The sequence below is a fragment of the Kogia breviceps genome, chromosome 11 (genome assembly GCF_026419965.1).
Source record: "Kogia breviceps isolate mKogBre1 chromosome 11, mKogBre1 haplotype 1, whole genome shotgun sequence".
Lineage (NCBI taxonomy): Eukaryota > Metazoa > Chordata > Mammalia > Artiodactyla > Physeteridae > Kogia > Kogia breviceps.
The window spans coordinates 52,112,822-52,133,625 of NC_081320.1; the positions used below are offsets into that span (position 1 = coordinate 52,112,822).

The 20,804-nt window shown below is 34.3% G+C and overlaps 1 protein-coding gene across 5 annotated transcripts in view; it reads left to right on the top strand.

Moving 5' to 3' along the window:
- Positions 1–20,804, top strand: part of USP34 (ubiquitin specific peptidase 34) — a 238,339-nt gene that overhangs the window by 166,679 nt on the left and 50,856 nt on the right. For all 5 annotated transcript variants that reach the window (XM_059079238.2, XM_059079242.2, XM_067007549.1 and 2 more), the window contains 11 exons: positions 936–1,040; positions 3,264–3,319; positions 3,417–3,537; positions 11,106–11,289; positions 11,734–11,894; positions 15,176–15,241; positions 16,592–16,738; positions 16,828–16,884; positions 16,981–17,058; positions 17,435–17,529; positions 20,599–20,771. In XM_059079238.2, the coding sequence (XP_058935221.1) occupies positions 936–1,040; positions 3,264–3,319; positions 3,417–3,537; positions 11,106–11,289; positions 11,734–11,894; positions 15,176–15,241; positions 16,592–16,738; positions 16,828–16,884; positions 16,981–17,058; positions 17,435–17,529; positions 20,599–20,771 (1,243 nt within the window). The remainder of the gene's footprint in view (positions 1–935; positions 1,041–3,263; positions 3,320–3,416; positions 3,538–11,105; positions 11,290–11,733; positions 11,895–15,175; positions 15,242–16,591; positions 16,739–16,827; positions 16,885–16,980; positions 17,059–17,434; positions 17,530–20,598; positions 20,772–20,804) is intronic.

The window sequence follows — 20,804 nt, forward strand, 5'->3', positions numbered from 1 at the left end:
CATTTGCCCCAAGTTTATCGTTGTATTATCCTTGCAAGTAATTTTGAGTACCTGTTTACTATCTGTAGTTTTCACCAGGAGGATGGTAGTTATATGTAAGAGTTCCTAAAGTGGCAGCATTGTGACATATTGTGTCCATGTTACACCTAGGGATGGATCCTGTGTCCTTGGGTTCAGCTCTGTGGGATCTCTCATGGATATTGTTTTGGAAATAACATTTGTCCTTACTAGGTTCTGAGCCTTGTGTTAATAAGTTGAATGATAGAAACATCATAAATGTAGCTCTCTTCTTATTCAGTCACAGTTTTATTTTTATCTTTATGATACTCAAAATTTTCAATTTTCTTCCTTGTTCCCATGAATACATTAATACTAGCCTTATAAAAGCCTTCTACCCCATAATAAATACAGGGCCCATTAATAAGTAAATTTTACTAATCCCAGAAATATGATGCACTGTAGGATTTACATTTTTCTTCTCCATATTTACTGTCTGTCATTGACTATGTAAGAAATGTAATGTGTTCTTTATTTTTCAGCTTTCAAAACTATAATAGACCATTGTATGTGGGTAGATTTATATATACTCATTTTCTGTAGGTTTCTTTTGTTTCCATATTTTCATTGAATTTTTCGTTGGCACTACATTATTTAGTATTATACATTATTCATATCTTTTCCAAGTAGGTTATAAGGAATTTCAGAGTACTGTTTTTTTTGAAAGTTCTCTTATTATTCACTTACATACACAGTTGTTCTAATTTTACAGACACTAGGAATATTCTCTCCATTTTGGGGGGTTAAATTTTGAAAACTGTTTAGTTTATAGGGATTTAATTTTTTTTATAAAGCTTGTAGTTTTTAAAATGTATTATAATTTTAAGTTATTTTCCCCTTTTAAACTGTTTTCACAAAGTTTAAATTTTTTTTAATAGATAGATGATTATGAAGAAGAACCAATGTTAAAACCTGGATGTAAAGAATATTTTTGGTTGTTGTGCAAATTAGTTGACAACATACATATAAAGGATGCTAGTCAGGTATGTTCAGAAAGTTATACATTAACTTGTTAATATAATAGAGATGAATTATGCACTTGTATGTTCATGAATTTATAGGTCGTTATCATTAAGGATATTTTTGTCAATCTGTAATGAGTTGAAAATGTCATAATTTTTCTACTGTATTTGTACCTTTTTGTTCTGCTCTAATTTCTTTCTTCTTTTTACTCTGACCTTAGTTGAAATGTCTTCATTTGGTACTTACAAGTAGTTTCCTGTGTCTTTTAAGATTTGTGGATATAAAATCTTACTTGGAATGTGAAACTTAAACTTTAAATATACAGCTTTCTATAGTAGCAAGTGGATTCTGGGAATATAAAATAAAGTTGCAATTCAAATAGAAATTACTTTAAGCTAAAGAAACACTATCAGTTTGCTGATCTACTAATTTTCTTATGAGACTAAAATATACTTTTGTCCAAAGAAATACTTAAAACAAGTTTATTTCAAAGACAAACTTGCCACATAAAAACTTTTATTTTTTCTTTTTATAAATTTAGTAAGCTAAAATACATCTAATTGATCTCAGAAAAATGGGGAATGCTTGAAAAAGATACATTTAAATATTTAGGAAACCTTTTCTGTCAATTTTTTTTTCATGTATTTCCATCAGAGTCCATTATATACACTTTATATTTTAAGAATCCTATCATGTTTGAACGTCCTACTTTTAAGGAACAGTTTACATCTGAATTCTTATTCTACTTTTCATTTAAGAAATAATTATAAAAATTGAACATGTTTTAATTTTTTCTTCCAGTTTTATTGAGTTATAATTGGCATACAGCACTGTGTAAGTTTAAGGTATATAGCATAATGACTTGACTTACACATATCATGAAATGATTACCACAATAAGTATAGTGAACATCATCTCATATTTATATAAAATTAAAGAAATGGAAAAAAATATTTTTTCCTCGTGATGAGTACTTTACTCTCTCAACAACTTTTTTTTAAAAATTAATTAATTAATTTTGTTATTTTTATTTTTTTTGGCTGCGTTGGGTCTTCGTTGCTGCACATGAGCTTTCTCTGGTTGTGGCGAGCTGTGGCTACTCTGTTGTGGTGCGCAGGCTTCTCATTGTGGTGGCTTCTCTTGTCGCAGAGCATGGGCTCTAGGCTCCCGGGCTTCAGTAGTTGTGGCTTACGGGCTCTAGAGCACAGGCTTAGTAGTTGTGACACACAGGCTTAGTTGCTCCACAGCATGTGATGAGAGCTTCCCGGACCAGGGCTCAAACCCATGTCCCCTGCATTGACAGGCAGATTCTTAACCACTGTGCCACCAGGGGAGTCCTCAATAACTTTATATATATATATATATATATATATATATAAAATATACAGCAGTGTTAATTATATTTATCATGTTGTGTATTACATCCTTAGTACTTATGTATCATATCTTTTGACTACCAATTCCAGTCCTCCCTCCCCCACCGAACATATCTTAATGTATTTGACTTTATCCATAAAATGTTGATTCCAGATAGACATTTTTTTTTAAACCTGTGGTTGCCTATTTTAAGTATGAATTTAATATTCTTGCTTGCTAGTCAAAGTAATTTTCCTACTTAGTGATCTGAATTTCTTTGAGAATCCTCTTTTTTTTTTTTGGCCACACCATGTGGCTTGTGGGATGTTAGTTCCCCCACCAGGGATTGAGCCTGCACCCTTGGTGGTGAAAGCATGGAATCCTAACCACCACTGGACCGCCAGGGAATTCCCCAGAATCCTCTTAAATTAAGTTCTATTTTATGAAATCTGTTTTAATTCTGTTGCTCAGTTATAGTGAGAATTAAAGATCTCTGAAATGAACTGTGCGTTTATTTCTAAAAGTGGTATTAGAAATGAAACTTGGTGAATTGTATGATATGTTAATTACATCTCAGTAAAATTGTTAAAGAAAAAATAAGTCAAACCTAGTGTCTTGTTAAATTACCTTGACTCATAATTTTACCAGCAATATTTCATTGATTCTTTTTTGAAGGACTATCAGTGATGTGTTTATAAATATAATTTTATTGACATCATGTGTAAGTAAAGAGTAGTTATATTATTTATAATTTAATTGGCATGTTAATAAATGTGGAGAACCAAATTCTTGTTACTTAAAAGGAAAGGATTTTTTGTTTTAATAATATCTGAAATAGTGAACATAAAAATCTGTGTTTGAATTTTGTATTTTCTCTTTGTATTAAGACAACACTCCTTGACCTGGATGCTTTGGCACGGCATTTAGCTGACTGTATTCGAAGGTAAAATTTGATGTGAAATTGACAGTTATATTGTTGAGAAAAGATAAAGAATGTAATTTTATGAACTGTCTTGTTTTGTTTGTATTCTTTTTTGTAGCAGGGAGATCCTTGATCATCAAGATGGTAATATAGAAGATGATGGGCTTACAGGACTCCTAAGGCTTGCAACAAGTGTTATTAAACACAAACCACCCTTTAAATTTTCAAGGGAAGGACAGGTTGGTAGTAAGACATCCAAGTATTTATATGAAATAAGATTGAACTTTTTTATATTGTTTCCTTATATGTGGATATGTTAAATTTCCTTAAACATGCAAACATGAAGTTTATCAGAACTTTATTACTGGCGGGAACAGTGAACTTTGAATAAGATGAATCCTAGAAATATGAATCTTAGCCTTGTTTTTAGAATGCAGAACAAGTATTAATTACTATGACTGTATATAGAGAGGCAGTCTCTGCTTAATTGTAGATTTTTATAGAATTGAATATTTTGAATTAGTAACAACACAATGGAATTAATAAGTAGTCATTTTAGAGTACTTATTGGTTTCATTTCTTAAAGGCCCATTTGATGTAAAATCTATAATTGACTCTTTGATAACACCTAATAACTCTATACCAACAAATGTCTAATTTCTCTTTAGATTATGTTATTTACTGTCATTGGCACTTTTGTCATTGCCTTCATTAAGGGAAGTTAGTTATGGTTTGGAGGATTGTTTTCTTGAGGTTACTGATTGTGTTAGGAAACACAGGAATAACCAAAAGAATGGAAGATTGTCCCCATGAGCATAGGCTCAGGGATTCTTAAGATAAACTTAAGGTGACAGTCTTAGCTGTCTTAAATCTGTGCTGCTACCCTTATTTCACAAAGCCCTGTTATGTGGGTTTTCTCCTGGATCTTTAAAAATTTTTCTGTTACACTCACTGGGAATTTATAGTCTTTTCTGTTACACTCACTGGGAATTTATTTATAGTCTTGCTGGTTGAAGTCTTACATTATATAAACCAATATGTAACTTTTATTCCAAAATATAAATGTATTAATTGATATTTCTGATAACATATCACTGTAAAGCAAAAGTCATTTTAAAGAAAAAAATTTTTAGGTACTGCTGACAAAAATATTCCTATTATATATTTTAATTTCATATTATATTTTGGTAATGGCCTTCCAGGACTTTCTATGGCTATATTAAATACATAGGTATATAATTTATATTACGTAAATATCCTGTGATTTGTGTTCTTCATTTAAAATGAATCCATCAAAAAAGAGAAAATACATTAAAAAGTTGAAATGAATCCATCAAAAAAGAGAAAATACATTAAAAAGTTGAATACATTAAAAAGTTAATCTTTATTAACATTTATGTTGTTGGTAGTTGTAAGAAAAAAAACTGCAGGGCACATCTTTGTATACCTGTTCCATTGTATACTCATATAAATTCTTAAGAGTAAATTTGATTCATTTTAATCAGAATACATCAATTTACAAAAGGCTCTATCAGTTTATACTCCCAGCTACACTGTGTAAGAATGCCACTTTCTCAGACATCCCCACAATCCTTACATGGCAAGTCTTTGCCACTCTCACTATTTTAGTTTTATTTCCTTGGTTATTGTTGAAGATGAGTGTCTTTTCATATATGTATCGTCCACTTGTGTTAACTTGCAATTTTCTGTTCATAATCTGCATGTATTCTTTTGTCATTTTTCTTATTTATTTTTGGAAGTTCTTTATTTTGAAAATATCAACTCTCTTCCTGTCACATATGTGCAGGAAATATTTCCAAAAGTTTTGTCTTCATTATTTGTATTTTTTTAAGACCACTTGTTTTTTTTTCCTTCTTTCTTTTGTTTATTGATTTATACAGTTGATTATCTTAGGCAAAATTTTTGAGCCCTTGTAAGGTGGATACTGTCACTAGACGCCATTTTGACAGACGATGAAACTAAGGCACAGACAGGTTAAACAACTTGCTTCACTGGGGACACGCAAGACTCTTTACTTGACCAAGCTTCTAACCACTAAGCAATACTGTCTGCAGGTGTTAAAACCTTAAATACACTGTTCTGTAATATGCTTTATCACCTACCTTATAGATTCTTCATATCAATATATAGAGAGTTAATTCATTCTTCATAACAACTGCATAATATTCTTTTTCTGGAAAAATGTGATATATCTTACTAGCTTCCTAATGTTGAGCATTACCTTACACTACTATAAGTGATATTGCAGGGAAAATGTTTATACATCCATCATTTAGGAAATCTGTAGGAAAAAATTCTAGAAGTAGAACTGCTGGTTTATGAGGTATGTACCTTTGTGATTTTGGTCAGAATAACTATGATGCTCTCTGTGGAGGCTGAACTGATTTATGGTCCCACCTACAATGTCTGTGAACCAAGTGCTGTTTTTCCCACATTCCTACCAACCCAGTGTATTATCAAATTTAATTTCTGCCAGTCTGATAAGTGGAAACCATTCTCTTAGTTTTATTTTTCATTTTTTTGTAAGTATGAGTAAGGTTGAGCTTCTTTTCATGTGTTTGGAAGCCATTTATTTGTATTATCTTTTCTCTGACCTGCTCAAATCCTGTCCTCATTTTCCTTTCACGTAATACATGGTCCGTTTCTTGATAATTTGTAGAATTTTTGTATGAAGGAAATTGGCATATGTACTTGGATTTATTTCTGGACTTTCTTTTTCACTCTACAGATCTGTTCATTCACCAATATCATATCCTGACTAAGTAGATTCACAGTTTTTAGTTACTATCTTGTAGAGATGGTCTATCTTCATTATTGCTCCTTTTCAGAATTGTCCCGGTTGTTTATTTTTCCACACAAACTTTAGAATCAGTGTGTCTCATTCTTTCAGAAATTAAAATTCTCATACTTTTTAAATTGGGGTGCTGTTAAATTTATGGATTGATATAGAAAAATTGAAATTATATTAAATAGCCTATACAAGAACAGGATTTGTCTTCTTATTTATAGAAGACCAGTGTTGTGTTTTCCAATTTAATGTTTTCATTTAGAATTTGAATTTTAGGAATTTTTAAATAAAGTTATTCCTAGGGGTTTTCTTTGTTAGGTATCATAAATGCACTCTTTTCTTCTGTTTTGTTTTCTGATGAGATGTTTATGTGGAGTAAGGATTTTTGTGTGTGAATTTGTTGCAGGCCACCTTAAGTTCACTTACTGTTTGTAGAATTTTTTTCTCAGTTATCTTTGTGTTTATCTGCAGTATTGTCTTTGATTTTTCATTTGTTTTTAGTTTATTGTCTTCAAGTAATTTTTTTACTCCTTCATTTTTAAGTCTTAACTTTCTCTGTTCTTTCACCTAATTTTGTCTAGAACCTCCAGAGGTGTTAAATAATAGTTGTTTTTATTGTTTATTGTTTACTACTAGTTGTTTATTGAGAAGGTTTTAATGTTCGTGTAGTCAAAATTTTCCCATTGTGTTTTTGGTGAGATCAGAAACCTTTAGAAGCTTTTTTGTAGGAGAGGTATGTGATCTGAATTAACATTTTCAAAGCTTTACTCATGTTCTAGGGGGAGATATAGACTACAGGTAGAGAACTAGGAGGGCAAGTGTGAGGGTTAGGGGTCCAGTTAAGAAGTTTTGCAGAGAGATGATGATGAAAAGTGGTTGTACTTAGGATATTTATTGAAGATAGAGTTCACAAGACTTAAATTTTGGGAAGATTATGAGGTGGGAGAGAGAGAAACTAATCAGGAATGACTTCTCAATTTTAAGCCTGAGAAACTAAGTGAACGATAATGCCATTTACTAAGAAAGGGAAAATTTAGGATAGATAAGATTAGGGGGGATCGGGTATCAAAATCAGTAGTTCTGTTTTGGACATGTTAAATTTGAAATGTCAATTCGGTATCCAAGTGCAGGTGCATAAGGCAGTTGGTATTGTTGTATTATTAAGAAGTCATCCTTATCACCAAGATACTAAAAATACCTGTTCTACTGTAATGATTTTACTTTATTATTTATTAATATTTAAACATTTCATCTAAATTTATCAAGGAGTAACTGTTTTCCATAAAGAGACTTATAGTAAATATTTTAGGCTTGCCAGGCCACATATGGTCTCCCTCACCACCACCATCACCACCATTACTGTTGCTGCTGCTTCCTCTCCTTCCTCTCCTCTCCCACCTCCCTGCTTCCTCTTTCCTCCTCTTCCTCTCTTCTACTCCCTCCTCCCTTCTTCTAATTCCCCTTTAAGAGTATAAACCCCACTCTTCTACTACCTTGTATAGTACCTAACAAATATATGTTGAACAAAGGATGATTAAGACTCAGTCCTGATTCTTAAGAACTGACAATCTAATGGTTCATTTGTTCAACCCGTAATTATTGAGAAGTCTGCCTTATGCAAAATTCGTATGTACCTTCACAAATAATACCATGACTGCTCATGATATTTGTAATTCATGGTAAAAAAAATAAGAGCCATTATAGGGATATGATCAGAGGTATGGAAGATCAGATAGTATTGATGGGATTAGGAAAGGCTTTGAAGAAGCTAAAGCTTTTGTAACCAGGATAAAATCCTTAAGTAGAAAAGCAAGGGAAACATTTAAGTCACAGAAAAGAGTATGAATGAAAAATCAGTCCTAGGAAAACACTGAGTATGTGCAGGATATTGAATGATTAGTTCAATTTGGCTTGAGCTTGAGGAAATACAGAGGAGGTAATTTGGGGAAACTAGGTGGCCATCTGTTGTGGTCACAGGAGGTTATTTTTATATGTACAATAAAATAAAAGCATTACTTTTATAATTTAAAAGGGGGGCCTTTCAAGTTTTTGATCAGTCAAATAATGTCAGAAATAAGCTTTAACAATAAATCTGGTAATAGATTGAGAGGCAGCATACTTTTTCAAACTTTCTTTGAAGTGGTCTTCAAACATTTATTGCTCACATATTCTTTAAAGAATTTTGGAAAACCTAGGTGTCCTGTCACAGATTTTTTAATTTTAAGAAGTTTCTAGATTTTTTTCAAGTTTAAGTACTTTTTTAAATTGAAGTTGATGTACAGTATATAAGTTACAGGTGAACATCATAGTGATTCACAATTTTTAAAAGTTATACTCCATTTAGAAAAGAAGAGAAAAGGAAAAGAAAACATTAAAATTTATTTGTTTTGGTTGAGAACAATGAGTCCAAGAAGATCTTTAAAATATAGCACTTACAGAAAAAAATAAATACATAAAAGTTATACTCCATTTATAGTCATTATAAAATATTGGCTACATTCCCTGCATTGTACAGTTTATCCTAGCTTTAAGTATTTTTAAAGGATATTATTTCCAGAGTATTGTTTAAATTGATAAAAATAGTTATTTCCTATGACTACATGATGTCTTAAATTTCTTCCATATTTAATTATCATTACATTACATGTATTTGGACATGGGCACTCAAAGCAATGTAAATAGACTTTGAATTTTGCCAAGTAATATGAAACATTAAAAATGAAATTTTATTGAAAATTATGCATTAACAAGGGTATGTGGCTTTTAAAATTAATTCATATAGTTGTAGATGGATATTCCTTATTAAGCTAGAATGACCATGTATTCATTCTCTTCCTGCTTTATATTTCTATAGATAGAAGTTGTGAGAAACCTTGTTTCACATTGTTTTACGGTGAGAAACCACAGTGAGAAACGGTGTTTACACACTGTTTGCAGTAGGAATGTTCTGTTTTAACAGTGTTATTTAACTCTTTGAATTTCTTCTGAATTACATGTCAAAGATCACACTCTATCATCAGAAATTATTTTTAATATTCTCTCAGGTATCAGTTTGAGGTTCTTCTTTCTGTGAAGTATACTAAAATGGCTGTACCATTATTTATCAAATGGATATGTTAATATATATGTTACTCTTTCACTTAAGGACACCTGCTTTCCTGGTAAACTCAGAGTGAGGAAAATAAAAATATTGTTCATTTCAGCATGCTTTTACCAATCCTAATGTTTCAATAAAATATTTTTATTACAGGCTTTAAATATATTTTGTCAAAACTTTGGAGCTGTGGTTATTTAGCTCATTCAGTTTCTAGATCTAAACTGATTAGCAAAGGTAGTTCATTGTTAAACTAGTTATTTGCTAATTCTATTTCTGTTTGAGTGAGTGACTTTATTTTCCAGTTCATGTAAATATGTTACTCTGTGTCTCCAAGACAGTCATCTCACCTCTGAATTATAGAATAGACAAGACATAATCTTACTGTCAGTCTGTCAACTATATAAAATAAGCCTCTATCCACCTTCAGTATTTCTTAGGCAAATGTACCTTTCTTTGCCAAGTCAGGAACTATGCACTGTACTCTCTTTGACAGTAATGAGATGGAGGAGGTGAGGTCATTAATGGGAAAATATTCTGAATTGTCCTTCATTTGGTACCTGTGTCAGAGGTTCCCTAGACCACTCCCAGATTCAGTGATTCACTAGAAGGACTCAAAAGGACTCAGCGTGTAATTGTATTCATGACAAAGCTTTATTACAGCAAAATAATAGAAAATGAAATCAGCAAAAGAAAAAGCATGGGGCCAAGGGTGGTGGAAATGAGGTATGCCCTTCTGAGAGTCCCCTCCCAGTGGAGTTACATAGGACATGCTTAATCCCCCCAGCAATGAGTGTGACAACATGTGTGAGGTGTTGTCTACCAGGGATGCTCTCTTCAGCCTAAGAGTCCAGGGGTTTTATCAGGGGGTGGGTCATGTAGGCACATAGTACCTGCATAACTGACCACAGTCAATGAAATTCCAGACTCTCAGATAGAAAGCAGGTATTCTGCATAAACGAAATACAAATTGTTACAGTGAGCCACTTTTATCATTTATGGAAAGTTTTATAACAGAGGAGGGAACTGTTGACCATTCAGGTGTTCAGGTGACAGCCAGGAGCCAATTTTACAATGCAGCCTTTCTAAGGATAGCAGAGTCTTGGTCTTAACAATATTACCTCTTTTCTTTACAGTACCCCAGAAGGTTCTGTACCCCAGAAAAATGTACTGTTGTAGTACTTGCGATTGAAATGGGTGAGGGAGATAACTTTCTTTGGAATAATAGCAAAGGACCAATTAAAGAACAAGTGGGAAAGGTGGCCCTTTCTCATTCAGATTAAATTTATGGAAAAGTATATCTAGAATGGTAAAGCCTTGCATCTCAGTTTGAACTTCACTGGTATTGAAGTTAAGAGCTTGGTGTTCTAAATCCTTAGTATAGCACCTGCCAAATCTGACTCCAGGCGAGATGCTTAACCTTTTTTGTTTTGTTTTGAGGCCTTTGAATAATATCTTGCACTTCTGAGTGCTCATTATGGGTAAGTTGCTGCTTTGGCTGCTACTGCTATTTTAATTATTAGAGTGAAGTAAGGAGAAACTTAAGTAAATGCAGAGGCATTCGAGGTAGGGAGTAATGAGTCCTGAGCTAACACGTTTGGTCACTGAATGGAGTGGAAAATAATAGCATTGTAGGTGGGACTCTAAGAATGAGCTATAAGGTATCAAGAGGGAGAGAAGAGTGAAGGTGAAGCTCCTCCCCCCATTCCATTTTCCCTAAGAGAAATGAACATTGGGAATACTTTCAGATGATGGTATATGATGCTCCTTTAAATTTTAAAACAGTCTTTTAATAAATTATAGATTGTTGTATAGTCCATTTTACTCTATGTAACTTATTTTATTTGGACTATAGTTAATTTCCAAGTTTAGATAATATACTTGGTCTTTCTTTTTTGTTCCAGGAATTTTTAAGAGATATCTTCAATCTCCTGTTTTTGTTGCCTAGTCTAAAAGATAGACAACAGCCAAAGTGCAAATCACATTCTTCGAGAGCTGCTGCTTATGATTTGTTAGTGGAGATGGTAAAGGGATCTGTTGAAAACTACAGATTAATACATAACTGGGTTATGGCACAACACATGCAGTGTGAGCATTCTTCTTTTCCTTTAACCTTTCTAAATTTTGTTTGTAGAAATGAGATTTTGGTGGGCATGATTTAAAGAAAGAATTCACCATTCATACATTTTAACATCATAAACTTGTTGCTAGGACATACTGAAGTTAAAAAGTAAACATTAGTTTTGGGGGAAAAAACAGTTGTGATGGACTTTTTAGAGATATGTGAAATACTTTGGCATATTTGGGTTAAATAATTTAGTGCCAAGTAAAGACAAGTTTTGGCAGTCCTTTGACTATTTAGGAATGAGTTAGTTTTACTATGTGTTCTTACCAATTTTAAAAATTACTATATGTTTTATGTATATGAACTAAATAAGTAATAGATGTAGTGGCTGTTAATGAAAGCAGAATATATTATGTTTAATAGTTTGTTTGGGGGGGGGCATCCTTTCCTCCCTCTTTTTTCAGCAGCTCATGCACCTTATAAATGGGACTACTGGCCTCATGAAGATGTCCGTGCTGAGTGTAGATTTGTTGGCCTGACTAACCTTGGAGCTACTTGTTACTTGGCTTCTACTATTCAGCAACTTTACATGATACCTGAAGCAAGACAGGCTGTCTTCACTGCTAAGGTACAGTTTTCCTTACTTTAAAAATTAAAACTATATGGATGTCCCTAGTGGTGCAGTGGTTAAGAATCCTCTTGCCAATGCAGGGGACACGGGTTCGATCCCTGGTCCAGGAATATCCCACATGCCGCGGAGCAACTAAGCCTATGCACCGCAACTTCTGAGTGTGCACTCTGGAGACCGTGAGCCACAACTACTGAGCCCACACGCCACAACTACTGAAGCCCAAGTGCTCTAGGGCCTGCGTGCTGCAACTACTGAGCCTGCGTGCTGCAGCTACTAAAGCCTGCGTGCCTAGAGCCCGTGCTCCTCAACAAGAGAAGCCACTGCATTGAGAAGCCTGTGCACTGCACCGAGGAGTAGTCCACACTTGGTTCAACTAGAGAAAGCACATGTGCAGCAGTGAAGACCCAACATAGCCAAAAAAAAAAAAAAAAATTAAAACTATAAAACAAAATTTTAAAATTTCATTGATAAATCTTGATTCAATTTAGTAAAATATTGTTTGAGAAAATAATTTGAGATAAAATTGGCAAACTTTGGGCTTCCCTGGTGGCACAGTGGTTAAGAATCCACCTGCCATTGCAGGGGACACGGGTTTGAGCCCTGGTCCAGGAAGGTCCACATGCCGTGGAGCGACTAAGCCCTTGGCCACAAATACTGAGCCTGCGCTCTAGAGCCTGTGTGCCACAACTACTGAAGTTCACATGCCTAGAGCCCATGCTCCGCCACAAGAGAAGTCACCACAATTAGAAGCCTGCGGACCAAAACAAAGAGTAACTCCCACTTGCTGCAACTAGAGAAAGCCCACGCACAGCAGCAAAGACCCAATGCAGCCAAAAATAAATTAAATTAAATTAAATTAAAAAAATTTTTGACAAAACTGATATTACTAGCTAACTTATGTATATTTTATTTTTACATTTCAATTGATTACTTCAAACACTGTAGTATAGTTTATTTATCAAAGGAAAACACAGTTGTAGAATATACACACTCAGTGTATCAAATGAACATGATATTTTCAGTAAAAATAAATGCAAATTTTAATTATATAGAAAATAAGCAAAGCCTAAAACAAAGTAGGAAATTAGTACCAGAATCACTGAACTTATTTTTCCTAAAGTAAATTTGGTTGTGGCTTAGTATATTTGAGTAGGCTCTGCTTATGTTATTTTTGTTAACTTGTGCATTGTAGTTTTCATTTTTTGTTTACCATGGGCTATTTTTTAGTTTGCCTTCTACACTGCTTTTTTTTTGGCAGTATGCGGGCCTCGCACTGTTATGGCCTCTCCCGTTGCGGAGCACAGGCTCCGGATGCGCAGGCTCAGTCAGCAGCTATGGCTCACGGGCCCAGCCGCTCCACGGCATGTGGGATATTCCTGGACCAGGGCACAAACCCGTGTCCCCTACACTGGCAGGCGGACTCTCAACCACTGCGCCACCAGGGAAGCCCTGCACTGTTTTTACAATTTTTTTTTGCAGCCTTTTTTAAAAAAAATAAATTTATTGTATTTATTTATTTTTGGCTGCATTATGTCTTCGTTGCTGCGTGTGGGCTTTCTCTAGTTGCAGTGAACCAGGGCTACTCTTTGTTGCGGTGCATGGGCTTCTCATTGCGGTGGCTTCTCTTGTTGCAGAGCATAGGCTGTAGGCACACCGGCTTCAGTAGTTGTGGCTCGTGGGCTCTAGAGCCACAGGCTCAGTAGTTGTGGCACACAGGCTTAGCTGCTCAGCAGCATATGGAATCTTCCCAGACCAGGACTCGAACCCGTGTCCCCTGCATTGGCAGGTGGATTCTTAACCACTGTGCCACCAGGGAAGCCCTGGCCGTCCTTCTTTATGCTTGCACGTGGGTTTTTATTTTCTTCCATCATGTCATCTGGATGTCTTTGCATTTTTTCCCCCTTACAAAGTATTGCAATTCTTTATTTATCTTCAGTGAATCCTTACTATGTTTAAGTTATGCTTCAGGGTCTCTAAAGCATACTCAGTATACTCAAGTGGGTTTGTTTTTTGGCTTTAGTTTAGTTAAATTGATGTTTTTATGTTGATCATCTAACTGACTATTAGAAATAGTTGATTAATTGATTTCATTTAGCATGTGGAAATTTTTGTGACTAAATTTTGTTGCCCCCATCTGTATAATTTTATAGAACCACTTATCAAAGAAGCATGTATTCAGTGATTTTCTTTTTTAGGTGGTGACTTGACCACAATTTGTAGTTTCTCTTCCTTATATTTAATGATCATCTTTTAACCATTAGCACTGTCAGGAATTAGTGTGTAGCAATAGAAAAAACAATCAGATGTGCTAACTGAATGAGTCTCAGAAATGGTATTTTTGGTTAAAAACTAAATTTAGACTTGTCTCTACATAAGGAATTCTTACAGAATAGAATTATTTTCTTTTCTGATTTTTCACAGAGAGATTAAAGAAAACTACATGTATTTTACTTGTAGAATATGCACAATGTAAAATTTATCCTATTAACCATGTATAAGTGTACAGTTCTGCGGTATTAAGTATGCTCAGTTTGCAACCATCACCACCATCAATCTCCAGAATTTTTTCACCTCCCCCAGGTGAAACTGTACCCATTAGATACTTTACTCCCCATTCTCCCCTCACCCATACCCCTTGCAGCCATTATTCTACTTTCTGTCTCTATGAATTTGACTACTCTAGGTACCTCATAAGTGGAATCATACAATATTAGCCCCTTTGTGACTGGTTTATTTCACTTAGCATAATGTCTTCAAGATTCATCCACTTCTTCAAAATTTGAATCTCAATTAATGTCCTTGAATATTTAGAGGACTTTCAAAGATCTTGGCCAGTAGTACCCTGCAGTGTTAAGGATCTGCTGCTCTAGAAAAAAATAAAGATATGACTATATGAGGGTGAAATGTCATTTGTTAATATAATATATTCTTTAATGTGTGGATTTATTTGTGGAAAAGGTGTTTTCTGTTCTTGCAAAATTGCCAACTTGTAAATGCTTCTGTTCAGCATTGAACCAAAAAGTGCTGATCTGGAAAGCAGTTTTAAGATCTCTTTATTCAGTATCCTTACATAATAGTGATGGCCATATTTGTATAATGAACAAAATACTCCAATTTTTAAAATGCTAAAATTGTTAATGAAAAAATACTGTGCTTTTCCTACATATGGCTAAAAGAATGAAAAACAGTGTTAAGCACATTGTAATACTTTCTTTTGTAGAATGTCGAATTTACCATCATCAGTACGTGTTAATGGAAAGTTTTTTCTTAATTTACAGTATTCCGAAGATATGAAGCACAAGACCACTCTCCTGGAGCTTCAAAAAATGTTTACATATTTAATGGTATGTTTGAGAATTGGGTATGGAAAACTAATTAGATATACCTGTTGACCAAAGGTGAAAACGTTAATTGGAGTTCATTTGTATTGGCTTGTCCTGACCATATACTCTTATTTTTCAAATTGACTTTGTCAGTTGCTGATGTTGTTTGTTATAGTGAATTTTAACTGTCATATTTCAGTCATCTACATTTTGTTAATTTATCCTATGAAGAATTTCTTGTATCTGATCCATTTTTCATCAGAAGGTCACACCTCCCCCCTTGTCTTAGGGTTTTCCAACTGATTTTTCTTTGTCCTTCTTAATTTCCACCCCCAAAACTATAAAAGTAATTAATCTTCTAAAAATAGCAAATCTTAATATATTACTCCCCTAGTTAAAACTCTTCAGTGGTTCTTTATTATGAAAAGAATAGTATTCAGGTTCAGTCAGGATGGCACACATCCCTTGTGATTCTGCCCCTTACCTTCAACCTCCTTTTTTATCCCTCCCCACATCCAACCTCACCCTGTAGTAACTGTAAGCCTTTTGAAGCCCATCGCCCTTTTGCTTCACCGCTTGTGCAGTTATTTATGCTGCTCCTACTGCCTGTGGCACTCTTCTAATAGTACTCTTCTCCATTTTCTTCCGTTTATCATCCTTCAGGAATCAACTTGGTTTTCTTGAGAAAGTCTGTCCTCTAAGAGACCAAAAATTCCACAGAGTATCTCCATGTCACCATAATTCTGTTGTACCAGCACTTGTATTGAAAGTTACTTGTCTCACCTGTTAGAATTTGGAGGACAAAGATCTTACCATATTTATTCCCGTGTATTTCAGCTTGTGAGACTTAATAAATGAGATTTTTAACAAAATTAAAAGATTTTTGTTAGTTATCCCTTGATTCTACTTATAATCTCCTTTTAACAGAATTGGAACATGCCATTTGAACTGGCAAAGCACTTTTACTGCTATTTTAAACTACTAATAAACCAAGGTTCAGTTGATAGGAGAGCTTATGCACCCTGCAAAGGCTTTATATTTTATGCCTCACAACACAAACCTCCATCCTTTGAATCCCAAATTTCTTCCTAGAAATTCCTAGACTTAAAAAATAAAAATTTCTTAACTTACGGTCATTTAAGCATCTTCTCCACCAAGGCTATTAAACTGAAAAAGCAATGATAATCAAACAAATGGAATAGAAGAGAGCATTTTCATACTTTCTTTGTAGAATTACTACCTGTTTCTTTGTTGTTCATTCAATAACCTTGTGATAATTTTTATTTTTATTTGAGATCTAGATTTATTTGATTGTTTTATAATCCTCCTCCTCACCGCCCCCCTGCCCCACGCCTGCCTTTTCTTTCACAGGAGAGTGAATGCAAAGCATATAATCCTAGACCCTTTTGTAAAACATACACCATGGATAAGCAGCCTCTGAACACTGGGGAGCAGAAAGATATGACAGAGTTTTTTACTGATCTGATTACTAAAATTGAAGAAATGTCTCCAGAACTGGTTAGTACCAGAATACTCAAGTTTCTTTGAAATTTTTACAGATTTGCTCAATTTTAAATTACTGACTTTCGTTTGTATTTTTTTTAAAGAAAAATACTGTCAAAAGTTTGTTTGGAGGTGTAATTACAAACAATGTTGTATCCTTGGTAAGTATTCTCCCCGTTCTTTGCTTTTTGGAAATCTTAATGTATAATTTTAGCTTATTATGATAATTTACCAATTTTTGGCTATTGATTGACTAGGATTGTGAACATGTTAGTCAGACTGCTGAAGAGTTTTACACCGTGAGGTGCCAGGTGGCTGATATGAAGAACATTTATGTGAGTAATGTTGTATATATTTTAAAATTTTTTTTCTGCTTTTAACTATTTGTGTATAGCAGGCTTATGTTTGTTACCTTGAGAGAAAATTAACTTTCACGTTTTCACCTATTTTCTTCTTGTGATGCTACTCAAATAAGAATTAAAGGTAGATCACAAAGCTGATTTTTCCCAATCAAAATTTAAATACTTGAGTTTTTAAAAAAATGTAGTAAGATTCAGACTACCTTGTCAATATTTTTACTAAATTTAAGCGTTCGCTTTTTAAAAACATGTTTTCCTCTGTGCATTCTGCCCAAATTATAATTAATGCTTTTTGTATTTTTGCATGCTGTAAACAATAATGTGAAACTCTTGAGTGTGGTTTTATACACAGGAATCTCTTGATGAAGTTACTATTAAAGATACTTTAGAAGGTGACAACATGTATACTTGTTCTCATTGCGGGAAGAAAGTACGAGCTGAAAAAAGGTATGCTTTTTGAAACGTAATTTTCGTCATTTTGATAAATCATCAAATGGAAGTAAAACACAAACTTAGGATAAGTCAATGTTAAACTTTTATGAAAATTATGTGATTAAGGTTATGGTCAGCTGCTTGGAACTCATTCTTATGCAGCAATTTTTCATTCAGTTATGCAAGTAAACTTTCAAGCACTCTTAAACCTTTTCAGATTTTTTTTTCCTTTTTATTAATCAGATACTTACCAAGGTCTATATGATTGCTTAGCTCTCTGCCATGCACTCAGTGGGGCATGATAAAGAGTCTACTCATGGGCTTCCTTGGTGACGCAGTGGTTGAGAGTCCGCCTGCCAATGAAGGGGACATGGGTTTGTGCCCCGATCTGGGAAGACCCCACATGCCACGGAGCGGCTGGGCCCATGAGCCATGGCCGCTGAGCCTGTGCGTCTGGAGCCTGTGCTCCTCAACGGGAGAGGCCACAACAGTGAGAGGGGCCCGCGTACCGCAAAGAAAAAAAAAATCTACTCATGAACTGAAGACCTCTGAGTCTCTAAAGTGAAAGATTTTTTTTCTTAAGAGCCAGCCATAAGATGGTTGGTTTAGGACAGAGTAGTTGGTTGGGTAAAGATGTTTCAGTCCTACCGATGAACATTGAAATTAGATTGAAAGAGCATCTTATGTAGTTCGTTACTAGGAACAGAGGCAGAGAAGTAGTAATAACCTTGTAAGTACAAGAAGTCTGGGATTCGGCCAGCCTGCCTCAAGCAGAGGATCTGCATTTACTCGTAATAGAAAATAAGATTGGTAATATACAGTGACATCAAATGATTAACATCTAGATTTGAGGATTATCTGCATAGGTGATTGATTGAAGCCATCAGAACATCTGTCTGAGAAAGAACTTAACTGTTGGCAAAGAACTCAGACCTAAGCCATCCTAAAAGTACAGAAGAAAAAGTGACAGAATCAAAGCCAGGAAAGAAGAAGAATCAGGACAGGATGATAACCCAGAAGATGGGGAAGAGAATTTCAAGAAGTTATTCATTCAATTGACTTAGTCCACAGAGTTGAGGAAAAAATAACAGCTGAGTAAAATCATTGGATTTTTCAAAAAGGTGGTTTAATGATGTGTTTTTGCCAAGTTGTAGCAATAGAAGCAGGGTCATCAGAGTACATGGCGTGAAGTATATAGATCATTCATTTTAGCAATTTGGCAATAAGAAACAGAAAGGAATGTGGAATCTAGAAAAAGCTTTGGGATCAAACAGGAGTTTTCTACATGAAATAGTTCTGAGCATGTTTGAAGGCAGAGAATGAAAAGCCTTCTCTTAAAATTGCTAAATAGAAGATTTTTCTAGATAAATATGCATATGAAAAGAATGATACTCATTTTCTCAGTCTCCAGAAGTCACATTGGTTGCAAGAGAGAAAAGCTGTAGATGGACGTACTCAAAAGAAAGCAAAGCTGTGCAGGCAGTTACAGGTAGAAGACAAACTCATCTGACTAGAATTAGGTTAGGCTAAAAGTTAAGGACTTAAACAGACTTAAAAGTTTGTTACTGTGGAGTAATACAGTGAGGAGTCAGAAAAGATCATTGAGAGGCTATGTTCTTTGGAGAATCTTTTTAGTTGGAATAAATAAAGTTATTGAATAAATATGTCATTCTTGATAACCTTTTACTTACTTTATTTTGGCTAATATGATTCTACTGTTTTTTTGAAATACTGTCACATCTCTCCCAGGCAAAGTATTATTCAGTCCTTTAGCACTCTTATCATACTTTTAGATGTCTATAATAACATAGTAAGTGTCAACAGAAATGGGCCAAGGATCATACTCTGTTCTGTCTTTGAACTCTGGTTTTCTCAGTATATTCATTCTTTCCTGAATAATTTTATCTACCACCATAACATTAATCTCTGCTGACATGCTAAAGATTCCCAAATCATTTTACCTAATTCAGATGGCTGTGCTTTGCTCTCCCAACTGTCTTACCTGGTATGTCTGGTTAGATTCAGGTTGTCTCTTCAGATCTGTTTATATCTTAATGCATGGTTTCACTGCCCTCCACAAATCCTTTAGTGATTCTTAGCTGTCAGGATAAAGTTCATACTCTAACATTACACACAAGGCCCTTCATATCTTGACTTCTTTATATTATACTTCATAACCCCATCATTTACCAGTCTCCCAAATAAACAATAATGATGAATTTTTAGACTTCTTATTCCATCTGCTTGTGACATCCTTCCCCTACCTTCCTCGACTCCCTAAATTTCCTATTTAAAAGAGAAACTAAGCTCTTGGTTTAAACAAATTTTGTTTTAAATCCTGAAGAATTATTCCCTGAAATTCATATTTTTCATAAATCCAAGTTTTTAAGTGTATTTTGTTTAAACTGAAAAAAAGTTTTTTTAAACCTGAACTAGCAGTAAGTCATACGATAAGATTTAGGTAACCAGTTAACTTGCTCTGCTGCTGCTGGTGCTCCTGCTGTTATTGTTTTGGCTGTAGTATGAGGCAACACTCGTTGAATGCTGTTGCCAGGCAGCATTCTAAAAGTAGTAGGGAGTAGGCACTTTAACTTCCATTTACAAATCAAGAATTAAGTTCTGAGAGGTTAAGTAACTTTTTTAGGGTCATATATCTAGTAGATGATACAGTCAGGCTTTGCAATTCTGCTGTACAAAAATAAATGCTTTTTTAAGGTGGAAAAGAAAACTCTGAACCAAAAACCTCCTTGCCTTTGAAATATGATGTGACTCCTTTTTATGCTTCTGTAGCACCTATCATAGCTTCATCATGGCATATACCATAGTCCCCTGTAGGTTTTTCATTTGTTTTCCTATCTAGACACAAGAAAGTCCTTTCAGAATGGAAAAAGTCATGTAAGAGGGGGATAGATAGATAGATAGATAGGTTGATTGATTGATAGATTTAATAAGAGCATGATTTAGAGTACTATTTATTATTTACTCTGAATTGAATATTGAAATAAGTGTAGTGTAAATGTAATTGATAATAGCTAGAGTACTTCTGAAAGATAATTTTTAACAAATTTTGTTCTTGTCTTTCAGAGCATGTTTTAAGAAATTGCCTCGGATTCTGAGTTTCAATACTATGAGGTATACATTTAATATGGTCACAATGATGAAAGAGAAAGTGAACACACACTTTTCCTTCCCATTACGTTTGGATATGACACCCTATACAGAAGATTTTCTTATGGGAAAGAGTGACAGGAAAGAAGGTAATGGAAAATCTTTCTCTTGCCTATGTTTAT